At 53.0% G+C, this 15704-nt stretch overlaps 1 protein-coding gene across 2 annotated transcripts; it reads right to left on the bottom strand.

Moving 5' to 3' along the window:
- Nucleotides 1-8319: 8319 nt before the first annotated feature.
- Nucleotides 8320-10107, bottom strand: HELT (helt bHLH transcription factor). 2 transcript variants are annotated; one of them, XM_051833099.2, is made up of 3 exons: nucleotides 9707-10107; nucleotides 9337-9433; nucleotides 8320-8980 (listed from the first exon to the last, which is right to left on the bottom strand). In XM_051833099.2, exons 1-3 carry the CDS (start codon nucleotides 10100-10102, stop codon nucleotides 8481-8483), a joined length of 993 nt encoding a protein of 330 aa, XP_051689059.2. In that variant the 5' UTR covers nucleotides 10103-10107; the 3' UTR covers nucleotides 8320-8480. The 2 variants fall into 2 exon arrangements, with proteins under 2 accessions (XP_051689059.2, XP_017196423.3); XM_017340934.3 differs by having other exon boundaries at nucleotides 8320-8977.
- Between the last annotated feature and the right edge of the window lie 5597 nt (nucleotides 10108-15704).

Genomic DNA, 15704 nt, shown 5'->3' with positions numbered 1-15704 from the left:
CCTAGGATGCTTTGCCTGGACTGAGGGCCTCCAAAGAACCCTTCAGCTTAACTGAATCCTACTGTGTAGGAGAAGAAAAGCTGGGAGCTGGGGTAAGATAGAGAAAGAAGGGAGGAGTGGAAACATTTCCATGTTGATTTGGGTAGAGTTTAACTGTCCAATAACTTTCCCTGTGATAGCTTCAGGGTGACTGGACACCTCCACGAGGCTTTAAGCAGCTGCATAGCGAGTACAGGCTGCCTTTCCTCCCCCGAATTCAGGTCAGTTCTTGAGCCCTGCAGCTTCCCCCCACAAAGGTCAGGTTTATCATGTCGTGTCAAAGTATCACCAAGTCGGGTGGAAACATTGACCTTAAGGCTTGTTGGGAAGAAGTTGGCAAGTGACAGCAAACGCCTGATGCCAGAAGGCCATCGTCAGGTGCAGTGCCACTGGGTCACACGGTCACATGTTGTCTTCACCCACAGCAGCGGCTGGCCGTGCTGCCCCCAGAAAGTCACGTGATGCTGCTCGGGCAGGATTGCCTCCAGAAAGCCAACCCTCAGGGCGCACGGTCACCTCCCCTGCTGGCTCCTTCTCTAATATGAAATTTGAAAGGTTGGTAAATGTTGTCTCATTGACTAATGTGTGTGTGTGTTTTAAAAAAAAAAATCAAGGAAATAGTTAACATAGTTCTAGTGTCAGTAGAGTGATGTTTCTACTTGAAATTGCATTCTAAGGAATTCTTAGCACAGGTTCTTTCCTATGAAGTTATTGAGGTAGAAATGAAATGTTTCCCCCCGCAGCCTTCCCTCATGTGCTCAGGCCATCATCAGCCTGAGGTTCAATGCCGGGAGAGCTGTTATTTAGCTCATGTGCCCCATGCTGCGTTCGCTATGGTATAGTTCAGATGACATTCCGTGTGTTCATGTCCACCTCTTTGCTGTAAGCCAGGGTAGGAAGGGTTTGTGAAATCAGGGCTTCTTCAGGACCCTCCACACTTACTACTTGTGACTTGTGGCCAAATTAGAAATTTTCAAATGGTGCTCACTCCGATTTTTTTTTCCAAAATAGCTTCTACAAGTACCTGGAACTGGCTTTATTAGACTTCCCCCCAGAATTGCTAGGACTGTTTGGTTTGCAATTATAGCTGTGCATAGAGCACATGATATATCCAAAAGGTACAGAGAAATATTTTAACTTGTAGTCCTACAACTTGCACCCATTTTCTCATGGCTACCCTCTATAGTATTTATTTTCTTAACTAATTACACTTAATGGTGTATTAGAAAGAAAAAAGCTAGACCACAAATTATATTTTTTTCAAGAAAACTTAGCATACTATTTTTTTTAAAAAAAAAACATTGTTTATTTGAAAGGCAGAGTGATGGAGAGGGAGAGAGAGAGCAAGAGAGCAAGTTTCATGTGGTTCACTTCCCTAATGGCTACAACATCCAGAGTTGGCCAGGCCAAAGCCAGGTCTCTCATAGGAGTGGCAGGGACTCAGATACTTGGGCCATCAACTGCTGCTTTCCCAGGTGTATTAGCAGGGTGCTGGATCAAAAGCAGAGCACCTGGGTCTTGTCTCAAGTGGCAGCTTTACCCATTGAGCTACAGTAGTGGCCCCTGTATTTTTTTAATGTTTATTTATTTCTCATTATTTGAAAGGCAGTGGAAGAGAGAGAGAGAGAAACAGAGAGAGAGAGAGACAGAGACAGAGAGATTCATCCCTCTGCTGTTTCACTCCCCACATGCCCACAAAAACCAGGGCTGGGCCAGATTGGCCAGGAGCCAGAACTTCCATCTGGGTCTCCCACATGGGTGGAAGGCGTCCACGCATTTGAGCCTTCATTTTCTTTCTCCTAGGTGCATTAGCAGGAAGCCAGATCAGAAGCAGAGTAGACTGGACTTGGACTGGTGCTCTGATATGGGATGTGGGCATCCCAAGAAGTGGCTGTACCCTGTTACACTACAGTGTTCTTCCCTCACAAATTTAATATTCTGTTGAAAATAAAATTGAAAGAATATTTATATAAAAAATGAAGTCTTGATACTAGTGGGTGGAAAATGAAAATGTTTTACAGTGAAAGGGCTCTACTGAAATAACTATAACAGAGAAATGATAGAGGAGGCTTACATCTGTGTCATTGAAAATGTTGCAGAAGGTTTCCTAGAAATCTTGTGGTAAGAAAGTTTCATTGTATTTATAGTTTTTACTAATATATTTCTATTGACTCTCACTTTTAAGCTAACACAGTAAATGAGGCTCATCGGCAATAGGAATAGCAACAAATGCTCAGGTTCTCAGTTGTCTCAGGGTCCTTTCTCCCCTCATCCTCTCCTTCTACTTAGGCCAGAGTTCTGCTTCATTAATTTTCCCACTCTCAGAATCCATCATTTCAGTCAGTTTCCCACCATCTTCCATGCCACTGTTCAGCATAAAACTGCCTAAGAGGGGCCAGCACTGTGGCATAGTGGGTAAAGCTGCTGCCTGTGATGCTGGCATCCCCTATGGGCACCAGTTCAAGTCCCAGCTGCTCTACTTCTGATCCAGCCTCCTGCTAATGTACCTTGGAAAGCAGTGGAAGATGGCTCAGGTCTTGGGCTCTTGGCACCTGCATGGGAGACCCAGAAAAGGCTCCTAGCTCCTTGTTCCTGGCTTTGGCCTGGCCCAGTGGCCATTTGGGGAGTGAACCAGCAGATAGAAGATATCTCTCTCTCTCTCTTCTAACTCTGCCTTTCAAATCAATAAAAATAAATCTCAAAATTAAAAAATGCCTAACACTGCTTCTGTTTTGATTCAGCTCAGCTACCATACAGGGGTCTGGTCAATGAACATAGCAGGATCTGTAGACCTTCACAATGGTTGTTTCTCATCTTCCAAGCAAGCCAGAATAGTTGGGTCCCTCAAGCTCTAACCTGACAGTTGGGTTCAGTGGGTGGCTCATGTCTGTGGCCACTTTTTCCATTCATGTGGATACCTGTGTGCAGAGGCAGGTGCCCTGGGCATACATGTGTGCAGTGCTTCTGGCCTGTAATGTTTAATGCATGCAGGGGTGTGTGTGTGTGTGTGTGTGTGTGTGTGTTTATCTCCAGTCCTAGCTGCACATATCAGCACTCAGATTCTGGGGTTTTAGGGTATCCAAAAAATAAAACTCATTTTCCCATTTTACTCTGCTCAGAACCTTCTGAGATACAAAGGTATATCCCAAAGTTGGTGGAAAAAGGAATTAAAAGGTAAGTTTCTTGTGGTGCAAGCATGTTTTGAAATTCACGCAAGTTTTTCCATAATACGCATTTTCGTAAGCTTTGTGAGGCTCCCTCATATAGACATAGGTGTCCTGTACAGATAAAAACGTTTATTGCAGCTGAGTGGAAGATGTGAGTGGATGGCGACAGTGGGCTTGCAACCCTTCCTCTTAGACTTAAACTTAGGTATGAAAAGCACAGGAAAAGCCACAAGTCCTACAAGCAGCCCAGCAGGGGGTGTTTCCCCGCCTCCTGTGAGCAGGTTGCTGCCCAAAGAGAAGGAGGCACACCTGGGTCCTTTCCAAACCCCCACAGTCAGGCATCTACAGAATATGAAAGCAGTGCTGAGCCATGTTAGGGTGCTGCTTTAGTGAGATCCCTCCCTGCAGCAATGCACACTGGGAAATCAAAGTTCCTCCTAACTCCAGCCCCCCCCAATACATCCCAATTCTTAACCAGGCCACAGATACTGAAAAGACAGGTATCAGGAGCCAAGGAACTAGGGGATGAAACCCAAAGGGTAAATGAGACAGGGGGTGAGAGTCGAGAAACTGAACACAGGGAGCTGGGGGTCTTGATGTAGGCCTTTTCCCTACACAAGGGCTGAAACCTCAGGACTGGCCCCCAAGCCAGGGGTGGGTTAGCAGGTAAAGAGTAGGATAGATCAAAGGGAAAAACTGGAAGGGGAGAAAATGGGGGGCAGTGCTGACAAGGGCATGTAACTGCCACAGAGTGTGCATCTGAACACTCAGATTAGTTCATGCCCGCTGTGTTGCAATGGCCACGTATCGTAGTAGGCACAAGAAAGTGTAGCTGGAGGGGGAATGGGGAGTGCAAGTATGAGAACTGATGTGTAAGGGCTGGTGCCTCGGCTCAGTAGGCTAATTCTCCACCTGCGGCGCCGGCACCTCAGGTTCTAGTCCCAATCGGGGCGCCGGATTCTGTCCCAGTTGCCCCTCTTCCAGGCCAGCTCTCTGCTGTGGCCTGGGAGTGCAGTGGAGGATGGCCCAAGTGCTTGGGCCCTGCACCCCATGGGAGACCAGGAGAAGCACCTGGCTCCTGCCTTCGGATCAGCGCAGTGCGCTGGCTGCAGTGTGCCAGCCACAGTGGCCACTGGAGGGTGAACCAACGGCAAAAAGGAAGACCTTTCTCTCTCTCTCACTGTCTACTCTGCCTATCAAAAAAAAAAAAAAAAAAGAGAGAGAGAGAACTGATTGTAATAATATAAGGGCAAATTTCTGTGTAGAAAGGAAAAAGAGAGAGAGAGAGAGAAAGAACTGATGTGTAATACTATAAGGGCAAATTTCTGTGTAGAAAGGAGCGAGAGCATTCTACAGTTACTGGAGGGGCTCTGATGATCAATGAGAGCTTGCAGTAGAACTCATAGCCTCAAGATCAATCATGGGAGAGAACTGGAGATCCACAGTCCCCAAGTGAAGAAAAGTGTCTTGTTCTAAAGCAAGTCTTAGAGTTGAAAAAATGGCCTGGGATTAAAGAGGTGTTTTTTTTTTTTTTTTTTTTTTTTTTTTTTTTTTTTTTTCCCATGATGGACCTCAGCATCTTGTTTCTGTTTGAGGTGGCCCCAAGGACCTGACTCTTTGGAAAGGGGGAAGGAATGGATTCTTCTTATTGATACCAGTTACTGACTACCCACGCTGGTGCAGACACTATCCAGAGTGCTTCGACTACGCCAACTCACTTAACCCCCATGGCAACCCTATAGGATATGCACTTTTCACATCTCTGTTTCAGATGATGAGACACACAGAGACACTTAGCAAGTTGCCAGAGCCACACAGCGGCCGGCCAAGCTGGAATGCAAATCTAGGCAGTGTGGCTCCAGCAAGACAAATTCTGCTGAACTCATGGAGCCCAGCCCAGCCCAGCCCTGCCCAGCCCAGCCTCGGGGCTTTTCCACAGCTAGTTCTGAATCCAAATCCTGGACTTGGGGCCTGCAGCAAGAGTGAGCCCCTTAGCCAAGCATCCACACACTGTCTCCCACTGCAGAGCACAAGGTAGACTTCCTAGGCAAAGGCCGGGCAATTGCTCCTTCCAATGCGTCTCAGTGTGTGGATACACCACAGATTTCGGGGCGAGGTGGGGTATATACAATTTCCCGTCTCTGATAGTGGAGGAGGCTGAGGGTAGAAACAAGATGGCGGGCAAGGACCCCATGCAGATTCCCCAGCAACTCAACACTGTGAGGCAGTTCATTCAGTCATTCCACAAACACTCGTTGAGCTCCTGCTTGGTCCCCCCATCATCTCCTTTTCTTGCTTCTCTATGCAGACACTGACAACCGCATTCCTAGGAGTCCCCCGACTTTGTGGGCTCTGCCACTGTCAACGGCAGCTCCCCCCTTTCTGGTTTCTAGCAGCCTAGCAGACTGGGGGTGGGGGCTGCTGCTACAGGGGGCTGGCTGTCTTTGTTCAATAACGCTTGGAAGCACAAGTGAGCTCTGTATTACTGCCCGTCCCGCCGAGGCGGCTTGAAGGCCTGGAAGCTACCAGTTGCAGCCCTGCAGAGCCATGGGGACGGATCCAGCTCACCAGCCATCAGCTTTGTGCCCGAAGCCTCTGGAGAAAACCTTTGATTTCATGGGGATGATTATTTTTATTCTTGCCCACTCAAGGATGAAGCCCAAGAAACGAGAGACTGCCCCTTTCAGAAGGCCGCACAATGGGTCACCTCCAGCCAAACCCAGTGGTTTTTGTTTTTTTGTTATTTCTGGGTTTGGTCGGGCCCCTCTTGGAAACCATTACTATACAACTTACTTAAAGGAACAGTGGATGGATTGGGCATAAGAGACTCAGACGGGGTGGGGGGGGCCAGGGTGGGGGAGTCTGGGGGCAGAGGGGCTGGAGGTAACGTGTTGTCAGGGAGAGCTGGAGGAAGAACACATTAAAGTCCCCATCTGATTTGAATCCATCCCATTCTGTAGTGACACATTCACTCTTTTGCAAAGTCAGACTATTCCAAGTGTGACTTTTGGCCATGCCTGTAGAACTGGGACTTCAGATGAAAGTTTCAGAAAAAGACACACACACACACACACACACACACACACACATAGAAAGGAGGAAGGAGAGAGGGGGAGGGAGACTTTTATCCCAAAGTCATTGTAAATCCAAAGCAGGGTTTTATCCCTTGCAGTTAAATGAGAAAGAAAAAAAAATCAAGAATACCAACATTTGAGGTACAAAGACTGTCATGGACCAGTGGAAGTTTGCAAAAATTATATGTAAATGACCAAAGTTTTTACTGTGGTGGCCCTGTGCGTTCCCAAAGCTAATCCCAAAGAGAAAATCTACTTAGTAAAAGAAAGTTTTGTCTAATTTGGTTAACAGTTGAGAAGTGACAAAAATGCTGAATATATTAATAATTTATATTTCCAGGGCAACGCTATATCTTTAATGCTTCACTGCCGAAGGGAATTCAGATGGGCTCAATGCCTCCTGAAAGGCCGCCTTCAGATTCTGTATCCAGCACCAATGAAAATGGGTGTAGGACATGTGTTCCAATAATGGACGCCATCCGCTCTCCCACTTCTGCATAATTTGTCTTGATCCTGTTTTGCTCAGTGTAGATGTGTTATCCGGTCTACCCGAACTTCCAGGCGCCAACTCCATCAGCTTGTAAGAGAGCAGATAGCTCGCATTTTATGGATATTTTAAGAAACCCTACGTGCAACTCCTTTCCTAAAGTTTATAGATTCGGCTCCTCCCAAACACACATATATACACCTTTTCATTTTATGAACAAGGTAATGATGGCCGTGTGTGTGTGTGTGTGTGTGTGTGTATGCACGCGCCTGTCTGTGCATAATGCAGTTTGATGGTTTTCAACCTGTGGGCCATTCCATTTCATGACCTCAGTAAACAGTGCAGGTCAGAGCTCTCTTAAACCCTGTCCAGAGAAATGGAATAAGTTCATTTACTGTCCTTCAGTTAATCTGGAAAAAAGCAAATCACCACTGTTTAGTTAAATGGTCTCTGAAGAGGAGAACATGCTACATAATTTTGAATTATTTATTTAAAGGGCATCAAAGTTAATGGGAATAAAAGTTCAAATAAGTTACACAGCTTTAGACATTTGGATACTTCATTTATCTTACCTATTTAAATGAAGGCCCATTTTGCTTGTTTGGGTCTTAGAAAAAAACATAATGTCAGCTTGCTATTTTAAATGCATGGCGATTTTGTGAGTAAAACACAGATCCACTGGAACTGAAATCCAGAGCCCCCTAAAAAGTGGCTCGCCGCGTCTTGCCTAGACGACAGGTTTTCCTCACGGTGTTCTGGGGGAAGGCAGAGGGGGCCGGATGGTGGGGATCGCCTCGGGGAACACGCCCCTGTCCCCACCCCAGGGCGAGCGCACCTCCCTGCCGGCCGGAGCAGCCCTCTGCCCCGGTTGCCCAGCGCCCTGAAGCCCAGCCAATCTGTGCGCAAAAGGCCAAGCCGGCTTCCTTTAGCGCTCAGGAGCGGAGTAGCGATCTTTCAAAGATAGAAGACTTCCACCGGTGTAGTTTCACGTCTTTTTTTTTTTTTTAACTAAAAAATTTGTTTCTTTTACCCATCACTCGTTAAGCCTGTGCACACAGCCGCGCGTCCAGAACGCCTGGGTTTCGCCGCGTGCCAGACCCGCGAGCGTGTTGTGCGCGCGCGTCGGGCGACGTGCCTCGGGGTGGGAAGAGCGCCCAGGTCCCAGCCCGCCAAAGACTGCTAATGCCAGTCTGGGGCGGGTCCTTCGATTTGTATTTTCTGAGAGCCAAAAGCCAGCCCTTGTGCCTAGCCTCCGCCCTTCTCCCAGGCAAGTGCCCAAGACGTGCGCGGGGCGGGTGCAGTCTGGCGCTCCCGGGAGGCCTCCAATCACGCCCGCAAGCGGTGCCTGGAACTCTGCTTAAGTCCCTATTTAGCTCCCCCGCGCCTCACACTCCGCAGCAAGCCTCCCCCCCCCCCCCAAAAAAAAGGAAATTCCTGGGAGCGGTCCCTGGGACCCTATTAGCTTCGCGCCCTTGGCTTCTCAGAGGGGTTGCGTTGTGGATGAGCAGAGGGTAACAAAGAAATCCACCTCTGTGGGTCTTTATGAGAAAACGTTTATTGCCAGGGGAGACCCTTTCGAAAATTCATTCGTCCCTGGTCTTGCCCCCCGCCTCCGCCAGTGTTTGGGGCCCGTTATTTACACCTGTACAGTATATACAGCATTTCTCCCCAGCAGCGCCCCACGCGCAAAGCGATCTGGCGGACCAGTGGGCGTCAGAGCACCGGGGGGTGCTGAGGCGTGTGCAGGTTGAGGGCATTGGGGTGCGCGTGGCCGATGAGGTTGAGGTAATGCCGGTCCAGACCCTGCACGGGCGCCAGGAAGGGGCTGTGCTGCTGCGCGGGGCTAGAGAGCGGCACCGGCGCGCTGGGCAGGTAGGGCAGCGCGGGGCTGCGGGCCGCGCCGTGCGGCCAGGGAAAAGGCCCCGAGGCAGCGCCCTGCGGGAACACAGCGGCCTCGCCGGGGTTGTGGCCGGCGAACTCGGGCCCCGCCGGGTGCAGCTGGTAGGAGAAATCCGTCTCCGGAAGGGAGCCGAGCGGCGGGAAGGTGGGCTCGGCGCCCAGGCGGGCCTTGGACTGCAGGAAGGCGAGGATGCGCGCGTACTTGGTGTCCTTGGTCTCCATCCTCTCCACAGTGGTGAGGTAATGCACCAGGTTCTTCATGCACTCGTGGTAGCCGTAGTGGAAGTAGTTGGCAAACTCCGCCAGGAGTTCTGCTGGAGGGACGGGAAAGACGGAGGGGAGAACCCTGAGCAGCTCCTTCCCCACGGGGAGTCCGAGGTGGGTGCGGGGCACCTCCCATCACATGTGCTGGCCCAAGTTGCCACTGGAGGCCTGCCCTCTCCTTCCTGCAGTCCAGAGACTGGAAAAGCAAGCAAACGACCTCCTTTTCCCTAAGAGCCAGACCCACCCACCCAACCTGAGATCGTCGGAACGGGCAGCCCTGGAAACCAGTTGCGCCCTCTCCGCTCCCGCAGACCGTTGCAGCCCCGTCGGGAGCGCTCGACAGCGCCCAGGGCTCCGCGCGGCGCACGCTTGCCACCCAGCTTTCCCTCCCCACAGCCGCGCCCACCTTTTTCCCTTCCCCGGGGAAAATCCGCGGAGTGCAGGGCTCTCAGGTACTGAACGGTCATCTCGAGGATCTCCGCTTTCTCCAGCTTTCCGGAACTCTGTAAAAGGGGAAAGGGCTCCTCGCAGCGGCCCCGAGGGCGCAGGCCGGCCCCAGCAGGCTGGGCGGACACGGGTTTTATCTGCAGAGGGCCGGCGAGCAGGGCGCTGCTGCTGCGGTGTGCGCCCGGGGGGCCACCGGGGGGGTGCTCGCTCGGCGCGCAGGCACTCGGAGAGGGAGGCCTGCACTGAAGGCCCCCGCATGCAACGCCTCCCCGAGCGGCAGCGGAGCGCTCCCAGCGCCTGGCACCCGGTTCCCAGGTGCCCACGGTTACCTGCTTCGCCAGGGCCATGGGCACCGTCTTGCCCAGCTCGTTCAAGCAGCGGTTGATCCGGTCCCGCCTCCGCTTTTCTATCACTTTATGAGAAACGGGGGTTCTCTGCGAACAGAGGTTTGGCGGTTTTAGACTGGCATTGCCCACGGGGTCACCGAGGCAGGGCCACACAGGAGCGGCGAGCTGTGTTCCTCTCAGAGGTCTGCCCGAGGAAGCGACCCCTGCCTGTCCGCCCTCAGGCCCGAGGAGCCCTGCCCTCTCCCGCCAGCCCGGCGCGCACCCCTCGCAGCCACCCTCTCCGCTCGGGCCACTCAGCCAAGCTGGGCGCCGGGGCTTTGGGGTGGTGGCCACAGTTTCTGGGCGTGGGTTTTTCTCCGGTTGAGAAATCTCCTCCATCTCCAGTCCCTTCCCAAACCTCCCGGAATTCCTCGACACGCAAAGTTCAGTGCGGCCACGTCCCTGCCCTGCCGTCGGTTCGGCTCGGCTGCCGACGGGTCAGTGAGACGCCTGCACCACCAGGGCGCAAGGACCGCTTGGGCCCAGCCGACTCACTTTGCGTTCCTTGAGCCTGTCTGACATGCTGGTCAGGACGCGCCCTCGCGAGAGGCGGTGGCGCCAGGCACCCGTCCGCTTCCCACCTCCTCGTGTGCCTCCTCGAGTGTCCCAGGTAGACTGCAGCCTCCCCGCTCCGAGGGACTGCCTTATAAAGCGGTCATTTAGGTCTCCAAGTGCATTCACGAGTTGAATTATTCCATAGGATTAGGGGAGCTGCGTTTGGAGGATGTATGCATTCAAGATCAGTTTTAAAGAAGTTAAGAAAAAAAATTTTTAGCAGCCGAGGGGGGCGATCTGGGGGCAGATCAGCTTTGTTAATCCACGTGGCCCTTCAAAGGACACGTGATCGGCCGGGGACTAACATTTGCATGGCAACAGCCCCGGCGGGGAAAAGGAGGCGGTAAACTGGGGCGGGAGGGCGAGCCTGCGCCTGCAGCAGGGTCTGGCGCGGAGCGCCGGCGCGCAGCGGCCACGGGCACCGGGGGGCGAGGACCCTCACAAAACAGTGTCGCCTGCTTCAGTCGCACCGCTGAGCCTCACACGATCGCCTGTTTACAAATCCCAGCAAGCCCGCCGTCCCAGCGCCGAGTGCGTTTTAAAGCCTGTCCAGAGTCATTAAAGTAATTAAGTAAGCCTTTAATAGGCTGTTCCGCCGGGTTCAAGGGAGAGCTCTTGGAGACGGAGGCGCCCCGTTTGTTCCCAGGCTTTTCTCACACGACTTGGTGACACGTCCGTCTCCCCCCTTTTTGTTTACCCCGCTTCATTTGTGCGGACATCCCGGCAGGTGTGGGGCTGCGGCTGGCACACGAGGCTCCCGCCTCGCCTCGCTCCTCCCGCCGGTCTTTGGCACGCGACGCTCCCCCCCTACGCCCTGACCACGTCGCTGGCTTTCTTTTCCGCCCCCCTCCGGCTCCCTCCTCGAGGGGGGAAGAGGCTCAATTTGTAGCCTATTATCCTATAGGAAAATGTCCATTGAAAAGTGTGAATAGTTTCATCGGGCTAAATTTTAATAACGCCAGGGGGTGGGGGAGGAGAGACAGGCGTGCGTGCGTGTGTCTGTGAGTGTGTGTGTGTGTGTGTGTGTGTGTGTGTGTGCTCGCGCGCGCGAGGGGGGTGGGGGTGCGGGGGCCGGGGGGCAGCACGGGGAAGAGTGGGCCGAGAATCAAAGGGGCAATGCAGCTGGCCCAGGCGAGCATTATGCGACGTCACCTGCGAGCCCGGGCGCCCACAGACCCCTATTCATTTGCCTAATTTTGGTCAATTTAACAAACTTCAGGAGAAATTATTGTGGCTTTGTCAGGGAGGGTGAAGCCTTCTGATCGAATTAACAGCATGTTTTGATCCGGTAAATGTCATTAGAAAGGGAGAAACAATCGCGCTCAGACGGCTCTGGGTAATGCGCCTAAGTGGAGACGCCAAAGCGCACGGCTCACAAAGGGAGCAAGTAGCTGCCACAGGGAACTTTTGTACCCGCCCATCGCCCAAGTTTTGACACAAAAAGGCATTATTTCATACTTGAATACGTTTAATCCAACGATTGTCTATTTTCTGCAAACATATTTTCACAGCATTGTTAACTTTTTATGTCCCCCTTTCGCGGGCGCCTTTTCTCAACGTTCGGGGGCGGGAGAGCGCAGACACTTTGGGCATCAATATTTGTCACTGAAAAGGGCCCCCGTGAAGTTAGGGAAGTTGATCTCTTTTTTATGGTTTTAGAAAGAGGAGATATCGGGGGAGGAGGAGGGAGGGAAGGCACGGACAGAAACCAGGGAGGAAAGTTGCTGGACGGGCCCGAGGGGGAGGAGGGGGGCGGCGGCGGCTGGGAACGCTCCGGGCCTCCTGCGCCTCTGCGGGCAGCCGGGCCCCGCGGCCCGCGGCCTCCTCCCCCGCGGAGGGGCCTCGCTCCCGTTTGCTACCCGGGAGCCCGCACTCGGGGGGCTCTGGGCTGGCGGGATGTGGGTGGTGGGTGAGCGTTAGTGCAGATGGAAACGATAAAAATGGGTTTTGTTTTATGGCCCCCCTCTGGAGCCACCGAGCTCTGGCCATCTTCTAATCTTTTCCATCTGGGAACAGCCAAGACCTCTCCTTCCATCTCCTTCCCTTCTTTCCTCCGCCCCCGCCCGCACGCTCTCTGCGTAGCTGGACAATGGTAGGGCCCCGTCTCTCGCTTCCGTGGGGTCACTCCTTGGCTGAGGTGGGCAGGGCGCAGCCCCGCTCGCCGGTGGGACCTGCGGAGCTCCAGGGCGCAGAGCCAAGCCCGGGACGTGCCCGGCCTGGGGGAAGCGAGCGGCCCACCTGCTGCGGCCCTGGAAGGGGTGGGGGTCGGACTGCAGCGCACACCCCTAGGGGGTCCCCCTCGGTCTTGCTTCCAGGCTCCTCGCGGCGTTTCTTTTCTACTTCACGCCAGATTGGACACTACCCGCACCCTCCCGCAGCTTGCTGTGCCAGCCGCCGGTGCCCTCTCCAGGGTTGCCGATTTCAGTACATTCACTCGCACACAAAGGGATTAAACACCGACCCTTATCATCCAAATTAACTAACGTCAATGGGGAAAAGCGAGCGCGCACGCTTCTCACCCCCACCCCCTTTTTAAGCCAGCGGACGAGGCGTTGATCCTCTTACCGCCGGTGTTAACCGCCAGCTGCAGGCACCTTCCACGGGCTAAGTTGCGTTCCCTGCGAGCTGTTTAATTTCCCGGGTTGGATCACAGCACTGGGCCCGAGGCTTGCCACGGCTAATGTTCCCGCGTGCTGAGGCGCGGGGGCGGGCGGGTGGAGACGCCGAGCCCGGGCGCGCGTCCTCGCCTTGGTTCCCAATATTGCGCCACTCCCTGGGCGTCAGGAACGTGCCTCCCTTCAGTTCAGAGACAGGAGATTTCCTCCCTCTCCTCCCGGCCTGAAGACCCGAACCTCAGGGCCCGAGGTGTGGCGGTCTTCCCTTGCCTCCTCCCTAGGGTGGTGAGCCTACTTCCTGATCTTGACCCTGTTTCCATCCAAAATCAGAGTAGCGAAGAGCATGGTTACTGGTGCCAAACCCTCTCCCAGGTCAAATCCCAGCTCCACCACCTACCGACTGATCCATACTCCAGGCTAGTGACCCGAGGCCAACCCTCAGTTTTCTCCTCTGTAAAATGGACACAAGTATCTTTTTCTGCCACCGTGCTCACTTGGGTGAAATAAGCAAATATAGGCAAGGCACCTTAAAAAAGTCATTACCAGTCAGGTGGTGGGTGTTTCTTGCCTGCTGTTCTTTTCTTCAGGGATCCTTAGTTTACACAGGGTACTGTGGGGTTCACACATACATGAACATGTTCACTCATTTCGTTTTTCTTTTCTCATCCCTGAGAAAGTTTTACTCTCCCTGAAAAGGCCACAATATCTTCCCCTGAAATGTGTTAAGTTGGCCCAAATCAGGCAGATGAGCTGGGGTCTTTGGGCAGCGCTCGCTTCAATTCTGGCCAGCTGTTCGCTCAGTGTGGTGAGGCTGGAGACAGCTCCAAGTGCTCACCGCAGCACATCTCAGGTGATGCAATATTAGCATCAACATTAAAGGAAAAGTAGGCAGAGGACAGGAAGGAGTGGGCCAAAGGGTGGTGTTTACAGCCTGACAGGAGCAGCAACTTGAAGAGATCTGTTGTACAGCAGGATAGCTGTAGTTAATGTGTTGTAATTTTGAAATCCACACGGTAAGAAGTGTTCTCCCCACAAAGATGATCACCATGAGAGGTTGCGCATTTGCTGATTAGCTGGATTGAACCATCCTGTGCCGTCCATACGGTTGGCCCTGTTTTTGGAAAAAGCAGAAGTGTGCCTGTATTGAACACGTATTTTTTTTCCTCTTGTCGTTATTTCCAAAATGATACAGTGTGACTATTTGAATAGTATCTGCCTTGTATTAGATGTTATAAGTAGTCTAGAGATGATTGAACTGTGTGTGGGAGGATGTGCATATGTTGTGTGCAAATACTACACCGTTTTATTATATAAGGGACTTGGGCACCTGTGGCTTTTGCTCTCCAAGGAAGGTCCTGGAGCCAATGCCCACAGATACTGAGGCACAACTGGATCACAATGCCGTGTTGTTGGGGATGGGCTCTTGGCACAGCAGTGTGGGTGCCTGGCTTCCAGCTTCCTGCAGAGGCACATGGGGCAGGGATGGGGGTGGTGGGGGGCAGAGGATGGGCTAAAGCACCTGGGTCCCTGCCACCCATGAGAAAGACCCTGATTGAGTTTCTGGTTCTGTGCTCCTGGCTTAGCCTGACCCAGCCCTGACTGTTATGAGCACTTGGGAAGGAACCAGCAAATGGGAGATCCTCAACTTTGGCTGTTGTGGGCATTTGGGGAGTGAACCACTAGATAGAAATTCTTTCCTCCTCCCCCATATCTACCCCCCTCTCTCTTAAATTATTATTTATTTTTAACAACATAGAGAGTGAGACCACTCGGGCATTGCTGCTAATTAATACACCTTGCGCTCAGGCTGCTAGCATGGAAAGACACCTGGTGGAGAATGCAGCGGGCATAGCAGGAAGAGTTTGGTGTCGTTTTTACCATCCCTTCGGCTCCATAGGTCTGACGTGTTCCTCAAACACTGAAAGATGGATGCTTTTGTGTTTCTTTCCAGTTTTAGAAACTGAGCACTTACAGGTTTTGGGTGGGGACAGGGAAGATGAATGGAAAGGAACAGGTGCCTTGAGGGTGTATTCATTTCCGCCCAGTGCTCACAAAATGTTCGGGGGGGGGGGGTTGTCAAATCCCTCCCTCCCTCCCCCTACCTCCAGGACACAGAGCCGACTTCCAGGATCTATGAACAAGCCTGGACATTGAACCGAGTAAGGGAGGACGAGGAGTTCTGCCCAAGGGCTGGGAGGCACCAGGCGGACGCGGCGTGAAGGGAAGCAGCTCCTGGGTCCTGTTCTGGAGTGGGGACAATCCCAGGCTGCACGTTCTGCAGGAGCCCAGCGCCCCATTGTATGGCTGAGGCATCCGGGGAGCACCAGGGAGTACTCGATGGCTCCCAGAGAGCTGGCACAGGGTATTTCTCCAAGGATTTGCTGTGTGCACACCGAGGCCAATGTCCCTGTCTGCTCTGATGCTGGGGAGGAGGGGCTGGTCCGTCTTCTGTGATTAGGGCCTGGCAAACATTCTGCAGGACACCTGCTGCCTTTGGCGAGGGGATCACTGCTAGGAGGCATTGGCTGTGACCTTGAGCGTCCTTCCTCCCTGCACCTATTCTCGCTTCAGGAGCACTGACAACGAGCCAGTGGCCAGGAACGCCAAGCAGAACAGGACGGAGCCCAGCCCTCCACAGGCCCACGCTCCAAGAAAGACGAGGTGATTGCGCTGAGGGTCCCAGCACAGCACAGGGTCACGCTCCGTGCCCATGCTGGCGGCCGCGGCATCAGATACCCTATCAGGATGGCAACGTCTCTGGACTCGCGCTT

This window comes from Oryctolagus cuniculus, chromosome 2, assembly GCF_964237555.1.
Source record: "Oryctolagus cuniculus chromosome 2, mOryCun1.1, whole genome shotgun sequence".
NCBI classification, from domain to species: domain Eukaryota; kingdom Metazoa; phylum Chordata; class Mammalia; order Lagomorpha; family Leporidae; genus Oryctolagus; species Oryctolagus cuniculus.
This window is presented reverse-complemented; position numbering and strand designations above follow the sequence as displayed.

Bases quoted from the DNA above. Each gene is read 5' to 3' on its own strand.
- HELT (XM_051833099.2), bottom strand. From the start codon at position 10,102: ATGGAGGAGATTTCTCAACCGGAGAAAAACCCACGCCCAGAAACTGTG. The intron at 9,434-9,706 runs GTAACCGTGGGC...CCCCTTTTACAG, and splicing joins CCATGGCCCTGGCGAAGCAG to AGTTCCGGAAAGCTGGAGAA. The intron at 8,981-9,336 runs GTGGGCGCGGCT...CCGTCCCTCCAG, and splicing joins TCCCCGGGGAAGGGAAAAAG to CAGAACTCCTGGCGGAGTTT.